Source organism: Morone saxatilis, unplaced genomic scaffold (assembly GCF_004916995.1).
Source record: "Morone saxatilis isolate NCDOM2014 unplaced genomic scaffold, NCSU_SB_2.0 Contig23, whole genome shotgun sequence".
NCBI lineage: Eukaryota > Metazoa > Chordata > Actinopteri > Moronidae > Morone > Morone saxatilis.
This window is the reverse complement of record NW_023339796.1, coordinates 16,605,903-16,618,221: the sequence shown is the minus strand read 5'-3', so window position 1 is coordinate 16,618,221 and position 12,319 is coordinate 16,605,903. Positions and strand designations below refer to the sequence as shown.

The window sequence follows — 12,319 nt, the reverse complement described above, 5'->3', positions numbered from 1 at the left end:
ATACAGTGCCACACATGTACAATACCAGTTTAATAACAGCAACACAAATTGAATAGTGTCATTGGGAAAGTACTTTCGTGAAAATGTTTCATGTTAAGCTGCTGTTTACTTACTGATACTTACTTTAAACTAAACAGACTTTATTGGAATCATTCATATGAGGTGAACTCACTGGTCACTGTTTCTATTTTCTATGATTAGTATTAAATATATAATTATTTCCAGAAGACTTGAATTGACAGACTTGTAAGTGTCACCAGTCAAACCAGGATAGGTGATAAAATACATGGTATATGGTATCAAATACAAACCTGATATTTCACTAGTGAGATTAACTGTCATTAACAGTGTGATTGCCCTACATGGGAACACAAGCCTATTGTCGGCTAACCAGTAAAAACAAAATGACTTTTCTGACAAAATTATATAAATGAACGTTACACATCTCTAAACTGTACCGATTTATCGTACGAGCCTACTGATAAAAAAAGGCCTGTGACATTGCTGACTGTCTGCTGTGATTGTGCCAGCCTGTGTCTCTGACTCTGTACCAATCTGTGACTGCTCTCCTCTACATCACACTTCTCAGGCCCTTGAAGAATCCACACAGTGCCACAAAGAGTCATTGATTTGGTGGAAAGTGAAAAACAAATCTGTCTACAAATGAAATATACAATTTCTTACAGAACTCATTTGAAAACTGAAGTTAACTATGAATAATTATAATGCTCTTATCTCTCACTCAATGGCCGAACATATCCAATCACATAAACAGGCTTGGGGAGTAACAGATAACTTGCTTATGTAATCAGGATACAAAAAGGTACACTACAACTACAGCTGCATTAACAAAGACGTAATCACATTACAGTTACATTTAGTAACAATGGGGATTATCAATAGGATTACTATTTTAAAATAAAGAACGACATAGTGCCATGTACATATGCAGTGCACACACACATTACGTCACTTCACACATCTCAAAGCACCAGTCTGTTCTCAAGTGAAACCAATTGGTCTTAAAGTTGTTCAATTTAAAGGAGAAAAGGGAACAACGTCTCAGTATGGCGCAAGTTCTGCCTTCCATGTGTGAAAATGGTCTAGACTCTAGGCTATTGCCTGAATTTGTTTAATGAAGTTTTTGAACCTTCTTTCTATTTTCTTTTCATTTCATTGTTCTGTTGTCTCTGTAAAAGTCATCTCATTAATATTTCTTTAATTTTGTCTTTATTTGCATATTTGGTGTTGAGGTTGGATTACCTAGCAGAAAGTCAAATAACATTACTTTAGTATTGTGATACTTGTATTTATTACTGACTAAATGTTTTAACAAGTGATTAATTGTATCGGATTACATTCACATAAAGTAACCCTCCCAACCCTGCATATAAAATGAAAAGGCCACAAATGTATAGTGACATTATCTGGGCTCAGTAATCTAATCCAACATCTGGCAGCTCACAGTGATGTGTATGTCTGATTCTGACCTGGTAAAAAACAGCAAATTATAAGTAACTTGTAAATGTGTACTGCTACTGATTAGGGTGCAATGTGGAGAACATGTGTGCACCATGTGGAATTTAAAGTTTTTACTATGCTTTTGCAACTGATTCTTGTCTGAAAGGTGTCCTTGAGCATTCATATATCTTTAATGGTGAGACCAGTATGCAGGTATCAGAGCAGAAGAAAAAGTGGTGGCACGTGTTCTCAGTGTGTTTCTTTGTCTCAAGCACACATGCAAATACACACTGTGTACTAACTGCTTCAGGGGCTGTCTATTCTTTTTTTCTCATCTGCCACATCATAGGCAGGGTTGGGAGGGTTACTTTGTAAATGTAATTCGATACGGTTACTTATTACCTGTTGGTAGGAGTCAGTAACCTAATCTAAGAATCACATTATTAAAGAAAACGTAACTTGACTTTCTGTTACTTTTGGATCACCTGAACACCAAATATACAAAAAAAAGAAAAGAAATGTCAATAAGAAGTGAAGTGTATTCTATAAGACAACAGAACAATGTAACCTTTGAAACAAAATTTCTAGAAAAAAACAGATGTATTTTAAAATTATAATCCTAAATAATCCCCATTTATTACTAAATATAATTGTAATCTGATTACATCTTTTTTCTGTAACTGTAATGGATTACTTACCTTTTTTGTAACTCAGTTACATGTAATCCTTTACTTCCCTCCTTCTCATATCAAACCACATTATCATTCATTGCTGTTACTCTATATTTTAGTAATAACAAAGGATCAGCCCACGAGCAGACAGCCTGTGTGCAGACACCTGAAACAGTGTCTATAATGTCACACACACTCTTTTGTCTAACCACACTCAGGAATCCTTTATTGACTACATTCCCAGACTCCTAACCCTCCCCACTAAATGACCAACACTTACCCAAAACTAGTCCTGAATTTCCTACCCCAGTGTGTGTATGTGTAAGATAATTCACTGTTTACCGTGATTACAGGAAATTAATTACTATAGAAACAGGTTTGTTTGGGTTTGTTGTCCGTTTGTGGCTTTTGCAAAAAAAATTAAAGGACTGTTTATTTTTTGCTACTTCCACACAGAGAGCTGACATGTATGTGTATCTGATGCGCAGTCATACCAGTAGCTGATACTACCCAGTGTATTCTTTATAAATCAGAGAGGGAGGTCCACGCTGAATAATTTATACCTCTTTGAGCCAATTCTCAACACACCAAACTGGTTGCCAGGCTGGTCCTCAGCTGTTGGCCCCACTACCCCCCGCAGACAGGAAACCCCATACTGTCCAACCACTGTTCCTCAACCACCCTGTGTGACAACAAACCAAACTATTACAGCATATTTATACCTTTTTCCTTCCCCTTACCACACCAGCCATATGTCCACCACAGTCAGATAAACATCAGTGTCATTAGTAGTATATCTCAGGTTAAAGCCATTGTCCAAATTAATATCAGCACTAAAATCAAATAAAAACTTTATTACAAATAATGCCTTGACAACAAGTTGTGGAGGGAATCAGTGAAACCTGTATAAAGAGGATTCAAGTGACCCACGTCAGAAGGTTAAGTGAGTTCACAGGTGCTAATCCATTACTTTGTCATTCACTTTGTCTGGGATTCTTTCGGGGTCCATTATAAACTTAGCTATCACTCGACTGCCTCACTCAACTGCGAGCAAACATTTGGCTCTACTGCAAAGACAGCGCATCTGATACACCTCCAGCATTTTACCTGGTTTCTATAGAGAACACAGATCAAATGAAGCAGAAGTCTGCATGTGGTTATGTACGGTCACACACCACCTCCACATGTGATCTTGTACACTGGCAGACTATCACACTACAAATCCCAGTAGCTGCTTCTCTTTCTTTCTTTCTTTCTTTCTTGTTTTTTTTCTCTCCCTCTCAAAGTACAAGGGTAGCGTGAGTTAGAGCAGAGTGCCAGCAGCCAGCAGCTCAGGACCGGTTGAAACCTGTATGGGTTGCAACTGAGGAAACACTTCCTCCACCGGGTGCATCATCAACCAAATCCAGAAAGAGCTGGAACTGATGCATGAGTTCAGCACTCAGGGTCCTATTGACTGTTGAGTTTGTCAATACCAAAAATAGGCTATAGATAGATAGACAGATAGATAGATAGACAGACCAGAATAGACAGATAGACAGATAGATATGTTACAGTTTAGTCTAACTGTACCAGGTCAATGCAGCATGTAAAAACACGTGTCATGTGCACACAGATACATGTGAGCAGTTTTAATTAGTCAGCTGAGTTGTTTCAGCCAACATCATGAAGCACTTTGTGGTGCCTGAGATTGAAACAAAGAAGGGGAAACTGGTGCTGCGTTCATGCACCGTTAGGAAGATTATAGACGAGATAGCTCAGTTTTCAGTTGGTTGGCCTAACTAGCTCATTTTAAATAGGACTGACTTCAGGCTTTTGTCTGTAATACAGCTCATTTGTTCCACTTGATGAATATGTACTTTATTTATTATAGGCCAGACTTTATCATTCTCAAAGACATGATAAGCACTTGCTAAAACACTTTGTTTGCTACCTACTGTACAGACACTGTTGCAGCAGTTGCGTCTTTACAGCTATTTTAGGGGCCTCACAGATGTTTTACTGGTAGACAACGGTCTATATATATATTTACCACGTCGAAACCAACGTTTAAATCCAATATTTTCACAAATCCTCCGCCTTGTTCCTCTTTTTTTACGTGGTACTTAAGGTATTATTACTGCAGGTCGCGGTAATAACCGGAGCAGGTGGAAAATATTGGATATAAATGATACTTTTAACATTTAATGTTTCCGGGTACACACACACAGATTATCCCTGAAAGGTTTACGTGTGGTCACAACCGCAAACTTTCCAGCCCAGCCGTTGACTGCGTGTCACTCTGCCGTACTCCTTTTCCCCACACGCATTGAACGCAGCACGAGATAAACTGGCAGGCGGTGCCTTCAGGAAGTGGCTGTAATGTCATCCACCAATGAGAAGCGCTCGTAGCACCCACAACAGCGGTCTGTGCGGCTCCATATTGGATCTGCCTTTTCTTAGAAATACATTGCATTGGAGGTCTCTCTGCGCATACTGTCTAACGCTCAGCCCCCGGCAGCCGGCTCTGCTCCCCGGGCTCAGGTATGAGGGACGCAGCCGACACACCGCGCTGTCACCAACAAATGTTCCTGAGAGCTTTGTTTTACACACCGGCGTCATTCCCACTGCTTTTAACGGGGCCGAGAAATTAGGTTAGAGGCGCACCTGAGGAACGGAGTGAAAAGTGGCATGCAGGCTGAGAAAGAAATAATTGGATTGAGATAACGCCATACAGACAGTAAGTATATTTTACTTTACTATCTGACTATCTTTTAAATGTCTACTTTGTAAAAAAAAAAAAACGAGTCTCTCCGAAAAGCATATTAATAATCAATAACTTGATATATTATACTTTTTTTGCGCGCGGCCGAGGAGATAATAGGTTTCCAGATAAGAAAGTGGTTCCCTGGTGTGAATGTTTAACGCGCATGCTGCTTCTCAATTTCACATGTTTCAACAAGTCACCTGATCCGGTACACCAACAGATAACTTACTGCGCAAGAACTCCTCACGTGAGGGGGAGAAAAAGTAAAACGTTTCTTCATCCGACCATACAAAATGTCTTATTTCCTCTCGGTCGAATAGTCCGCCTTTTTTTTTTTTATGAAAATACTAAGTTTTGCTCACTACCGGGCTGCGACCCATTTCCTCTCTGACCCTCAGACCTCCCTGCAAGTTAGTTTTCTCTAAATTGTCTGGGAGCCATGTTTTAAACTTATAATTTACCTTAATTAACTTACACTTAACTTGCAGTACAGTGGCCACTATCACATGGTGAGGTCTGTTTTATCTGTACAGGGCAGCACGTCCCTCCACAGGTTTAACCTAGTTAGTATCAGAGGAGGGGGACTGTTCAGCGCCCTGTCCCTGCCTCCAGGGCCCGCCTGTGGCACCGGGCAGCGCCCTTTCCTGGGGGCCCCCACGCACTAAGCTATTTTCCTTTCTTTTTTTCCATGCCTTTTTGAGTTTGTCTGTTCCATCCTGTTTGCGCAGACTGTGGGAGGGTTGATAATTACAAACCACTCTGCCCCTATCAACTTTGTCACTGTTGCGGAACATAAACATCATGCACTGGTGCATGTCATCGTTGCCAAGATATAGTCATAGCATAGCTACAATATGTCATTAGCAACTTAACCTTATCTTTGACTTTGATTTAACATCCTTATAAGGCTCATAGGAATATGGAAATAACAATAAGCAACCTACAGATGTGACTGTGTGTGTGTGTGTGTGTGTGTGTGTGTGTTTGTTTGTGTCGGGGGTTTATAGAAAAGTACAGGTGTCACAAATAACTTTAACAATGACTCTGATGTGTTCAAGTGTCAGCAGTGAGTCATGACAGTGTGGCTTTGAGCCAGTATGAACAATACCAGGCCTCTGACCGTGAAGCTGAATGGAATTAAGCCATAATTAATTTGATTATTTACACCCAATTCCTGTATAATTACACAATACACTATTCACCCAGTGTTCTACTGTATAGTTGTAGAGGAGACATGACTTTCCACAAGAAGATATAACTTGGTATAACCCAGCCTCAGTAGTGCTATAGTCTGACAGATATTGTGCTGATACTTGACGCCGATACTTGACACTTAGGTCAATATTTGAGAATTTAAAAATATGATAATTGTTAAAGAACATGAGCAAATTTTTTAGGAATCTGGTAAATTTGGTTACGAGAGTTGAGACCAAATAATGACACTGATTGTTCACAGCTGAGCATTGACTATACTATATTCTATACAGCTATACATGCTGATACAACATATCTGTAATACACTTATATCAGCTGATAATAACGACCCTTGATTTATTGTTAAGGCTTTTAACATTCATGCTACACCAATACTTCACATGCATAACTCAGCCAATAGCAAAGCTGCTTTGACTTTGTTAATTTCTGAAGGGGTGGTCTTACTGTAAAGTCTAAAATGAAAAACAAAGACCTGACGTGGTCGTTCATGCTTCAGACATTAATGACTATTGTGTAGGAGCTGTGTGCTCATGCATCTTTTTTGCTTCACTGACGGCTGATGGTTTCATTGGTAAACTGAAACTTTACTGATCTGAAATAAAGTTTGATACACAGCCTGTTACTGCTGAAGATAACACCGAATTTCCCTCGGGATAAATAAAGTATCCATCTACCACGGTGTGTCCATTACATGTAAGGCTGTCACGCTCAAACCAGAGTCCAATTTCTGTGACAAAAAAGATATTATAATGATGAGGAAAATGTCTGAAAAAAGAAATTTGACACACAGGAACCAAAAAAAGGATAAAGTGAAAAATATATTAACTTCTTAGAAATGTTCCAACTCTACCTTGCTTACTTGCTAGAAATACCTTCTTTCTGGAGTGCAGTTCAGTGGCATTCAGGATGTCCTCTGCCTCAGTGCAAAGTACAGTATGAAATATTCAAAACATGTCACAGTACTGCTGCTTTTCAGTGCAGCTCGCAGGCCTTAAAGAAGCAACACATTATCAAGATGGACAAAACATAATTTATTTATTTATTCATTAATCTTTTAGAAACATTTCTTTCAGTTGTCATTGTTTGCACAAGAATCAAGAACCAGATGAAAGATGATACAAGCAATTCATGTGATACAGAAAGTGCCACATCTTCTAATTAAGAAAACACAGTATGAACTTAATTTAATTATATAATTAACACTTGAAACACACGAGTGCCAAACGTCTTAGTGAGTCAGAACAGTTGGTAGACTTACAATATGCCTACATCAAAGGGCTCTGCACTGTTCCAGTAACAACATGTTGTAATAAGTCTGGATTTAGCACAACCTTGGCTCTGGGCTTAAACATCATTAAAACATTACTGAATGAAACTAGACTGACAAGTGAGCGGAAGTGAGATTTGAATTTAGCACACCAGGATAAAGTGATGGAGCACCTTAACACCCAGCAGTGCCTTCACATTACATATTCACACCTTGAACAGCTGGGGCGTAAATGTGTTACTCCAGCAGCTTTAGCAGGGTCCACGACACGGCTCTCTACTTTTGGCAGTGTGCTATGGATTTGACCCAGAAAGCTTTAACTTCCTGGTGTAGGGTTGTGCTCTAGAAGTACAAACTCCTGTTGAATGTTATTTTTAAAGTATTACTCAAGGGCACCATGTAAAAGCAGTTTTAAAGGACAGTTTAAATTCAGACTGATTAGAAGTCTAGTGTGTAACATTTTCTATTGGATGAAATATAATATAATATCCATAGTTATGTTTTCATTAGTCTATTAACATTTTTACACTAAATACTACACACTGGACCAAGACATGTATTCAAATAATCTGCTTGGAACAATAATTTGTGTCAGATATGTTTTAAAAAAAAAGTATAATTTCCACATTAAAAACTATAAAAAGGCATCTACTCCTTCAACCTCATTAAAAATTAAAGAATCTCCTACTTCATTGTAAGTGCACTAACGGCTTCAAGTTTCTGCATCACACTTGTATAAGTTGCATACTGGACCAGACTGACTTTCAGACTACTCTATTTTTTCCTTTGTCATACATAATAAGTAATTCTAAAACAACATGAGTAGATTAACCGACTCTCCTCTCTTGTTGCAGTGATGTTCACACTCACTGAGGTTGCGTCCTTGAACGACATCCAGCCGACGTACCGCATCCTAAAGCCATGGTGGGATGTCTTCATGGACTACCTGGGGCTGGTCATGCTCATGCTGGCCATATTCGCCATGACCATGCAGATCACCAAGGACCAGGTGGCCTGTCTTCCGTGTCTGGAGGAGACGGAGGAGAGCTCAGGAGCCAAAACTAACTCGTTCCCCCAGCAGACCACACAGGCAGCTGCCTCATCAGCAGCCACCGAGACCCCCGTCGTATCCTCCACCCCCCTAGTCACTAAGGACTTACCGGACGAAGCTGTCCATGAGATACACGTCACACACCAACACACATCTGTGGCAGAGAAATATGCCAATCAACCTCAACCAACAGGGGTAAAAACCAACCTGGACTATCAACAATATATCTTCATCAACCAAATATGTTACCATGTTGCCTTGCCCTGGTATTCCAAGTACTTTCCATACCTCACCCTCATCCACACCCTTGTTCTCATGGTCAGTAGCAATTTCTGGTTCAAATACCCCAAAACGAGCTCAAAGATTGAGCATTTTGTTTCTATTCTGGGTAGATGTTTTGAGTCTCCCTGGACGACAAAGGCTTTATCTGAAACGGCTTGTGAGGACTCGGAGGAGAACAAACAGAGGTTGACCGGCACCTCCTCAGCACCAAAGCAGGTGTCTTTAGAGGGCAAGGATGATGGCACAAATGTCAACTCATCCACACCCATGCTCGGGGTGAAGTTCTCTGCGGATAAGCCCATCGCAGAGGTGCCAAGTAGTATGACAATCCTGGACAAAAAAGACGGGGAGCAGGCTAAAGCCCTGTTTGAGAAAGTAAGAAAATTCCGAGCTCATGTGGAGGACAGTGACTTCATCTATAAGCTTTATGTAGCACAGACGATTGTCAAAACGGTCAAGTTTATTTTGATATTATCCTACACTTCAACCTTTTTTGCTAAAATTGATTTTAAGCATAATTGCGAACCTGATATTAAACAGCTCACGGGGTACAAAAAGTTCTTCTGCACGCACAACATGGCCTTCATGCTAAACAAGCTGCTCATTAGCTACATGACTTTGATTTTGATCTACGGGATGACTTGCGTGTACTCTCTCTTCTGGGTGTTTCGACGACCCCTGAAAGAGTACTCATTCGAGAAGGTCCGGGAAGAGAGCAGCTTTAGTGACATTCCTGATGTCAAAAATGACTTTGCATTCCTCTTACACATGGTTGACCAATACGACCAACTCTACTCCAAGCGCTTTGGTGTCTTCTTGTCCGAGGTCAGTGAAAACAAGCTGAGGGAGATCAGTCTCAACCACGAGTGGACCTTTGAAAAACTAAGGCAGCTGGTGACCCGTAATGCTCAGGACCAGCAAGAGCTTCACCTTTTCATGCTCTCTGGTCTCCCGAATGCAGTGTTTGACCTCACGGATTTGGAAGTGCTGAAACTGGAGCTGATTCCCGAAGTGAGGTTCTCTGCAAAGGTCTCCCAAATGACCAGCCTGCAGGAGCTGCATCTCTGCCACTGTCCGGCCAAAGTAGAGCAGACAGGCTTTGCTTTCCTGCGGGACCATCTCCGCTGCCTTCATGTCAAGTTCACTGACGTCGCCGAGATCCCAACGTGGGTGTATTTGCTGAGGAGTTTGAGGGAGCTTAACTTAATCGGCAACTTGAGCTCAGAAAATAACAAAATGATCGGTCTAGAGTCCATGCGAGATTTGAGGCATTTAAAGACGTTATGCTTGAAGAGCAACCTTACAAAAATGCCCACCAACATCACAGAGCTATCGCCACATTTGATTAAGTTAGTGGTGCACAATGATGGTACAAAACTTATGGTACTAAATAGTCTGAAAAAAATGACAAATCTTATTGAACTGGAGCTGCACAGTTGCGAACTGGAGAGGATTCCCCACGCCATTTTCAGCTTGACCAACTTACAGGAACTTGACCTGAAATCTAACAACATCCGAACCATAGAGGAGATCATCAGCTTCCAGCACCTCAAGAGGCTGACGTGCCTAAAACTGTGGCACAACAAAATTATCACCATACCATCTTCCATCGGCCAGGTCAAGTCTCTGGAGTCTCTCCACCTCTCTCACAATAAACTTGAGACCCTGCCTCCAGCCTTGTTCACACTGCCTAAACTGAGGTACTTGGACGTGGGCCACAACTCCATCACAGTGCTCCCTCCAGATGTGGGTCTCCTGCACAACCTCCAGCACTTAGCCATCAACTCTAACAAGCTGGAGGTGCTGCCCAAGCCTCTCTTCAGATGCACCAAGCTCAAGGTACTGTGTCTGGGCAACAATGCGCTCACCACGATGCCAGAGGCTCTGGGTCAACTGGTCCAGCTCACTCAGCTGGAGCTGAAAGGAAACTGCCTGGACAGACTGCCCGCCCAGCTAGGAAACTGCCGCCTGCTGCGCAAGAACGGCCTGGTGGTAGAAGACCATCTCTTTGATGCACTGCCTGTGGAAGTTAAGGAGAGCATAAGCCAAGAGAACAACGCGCCCTTTACGAGTGGCTTATAGCACAAAAACCACAACTCAGATAGGCTGACACCTCTGGTGGTTCGTAACAAGCCTGTGTAATGGATGTAAGAGTAGACTTTTTATTGTAATATCCACAAAAAATGAATGCATTTTCTTGATTATTTTAATGGGCTGTCTTAGCTGCTTATGTAACTATACATGGTACAGATTGCTTTTCTTGTTGCTGAGTATGTATACAATTCAGCAACGTTTTGGGATTTAGCTTTTTCACAGCTTTGAGTAATAAAACATTAGAAATTTAGCTTCTCTATGTTATACTCTATAGACCAAAACAATTTCCTTCAATGACACAGTATGTAGTTTTGTCATTACTGTTTTTAGGTACTCAGGTATAATTGTAACCATGGGGAACAATCTTTTTGCCTTAACTGCTGCTATTTTTTTACAGTGAGGGCTTTCACGAACAAAAGGCCAAAAATGAATATTTCACGTTTTCACGTAAGTTTTTCATACAGACACTGTCCAGAGAGCAATTTGTATGTGTTATGGAAGAGGACACATTGCAGCTCTTCTTTCTTGGTAGTTTTTAACTTTTGTTGAAATTATTTAACCTTTATTTTCCTTGATGTCTTGTAGCCGACAGAATGAGTTTAGAGTTGTACAACTCAGGTGGAGACTAAGCACCAGAAATGAACCTTTACCTTACTGTTGTAGAGATTGTATACTAAGGCCTATAGTAATTCATTTGCACATGCACAAACTTAATGATTTAAAGATTGGTGAATATCCTTTGTGATAACAAGTCATAAGAACAACGTGAGCCGATAAAAGGGAAAACTATTGACTTATCTTTTTTTAATCATGCTTTAAAATTTGAAATGTGTAATAAATCTGGTCACAGGTAGGACTGATTATTCTACATGTCAGAACTGTGTAATGACGACAAACATGTCTGCCTTCATTCTTCTCAATGTATTCCCATGTAGGCCTATATATTATATATATATATATATATGTGTCGTGTGTGTGTATGTGTGCTCTTCAGAGCTGCTGTAACATCTCGGTGATCCTACGCTCAAAGTTCACAGCTTTATGGCACAATAAAACAAGGTTTTAGATGAATGTCTAATCATTATTCATCTACTTCTTGTACTCCACTGAACACTGTTGCTCTCAGGGTGCTCTAAATGAAATAGACACAAATTACTCTATTTTTAATGTTAAACTGAGTAGGCAGATTTCTTACATTTAAACTATATAGTTTTACATTAATTTTGGGCAGTGTAGACTTAATTTTTTAATTTTATAAGATTTGAATCATGCCCCCAGCTGGAAGCAGAAGAAATGTCACGCCCCTCCACCTACACAGAAATGTATTTTTATCAACTGTAACAAAAGGAGCAATCTTAAATCTTTTTATTGAAGTAACATTATCAAGAACAGGAACTGAATGTTTCTCACTAGTTACACTTCATTTCTCAGAGATTTTACACATGAGAGACATGAGCTCTCCTGTTCAATAGCTTTTCTCTCACGAATCTTGAGCAGACATCACAACACTTCAGATTCACAGGCCGTATTTA

General features: G+C 40.3%; 1 protein-coding gene across 1 annotated transcript; it reads left to right on the top strand.

The window, feature by feature from the left end:
- The first annotated feature begins 4,546 nt into the window (after nucleotides 1-4,546).
- Nucleotides 4,547-11,855, top strand: lrrc8da (leucine rich repeat containing 8 VRAC subunit Da). The gene is made up of 2 exons (XM_035671144.1): nucleotides 4,547-4,851; nucleotides 8,215-11,855. Coding segments are annotated over exons 1-2 (2,562 nt in total). The 5' UTR covers nucleotides 4,547-4,850; the 3' UTR covers nucleotides 10,776-11,855.
- The last annotated feature ends 464 nt before the right edge of the window (nucleotides 11,856-12,319 follow it).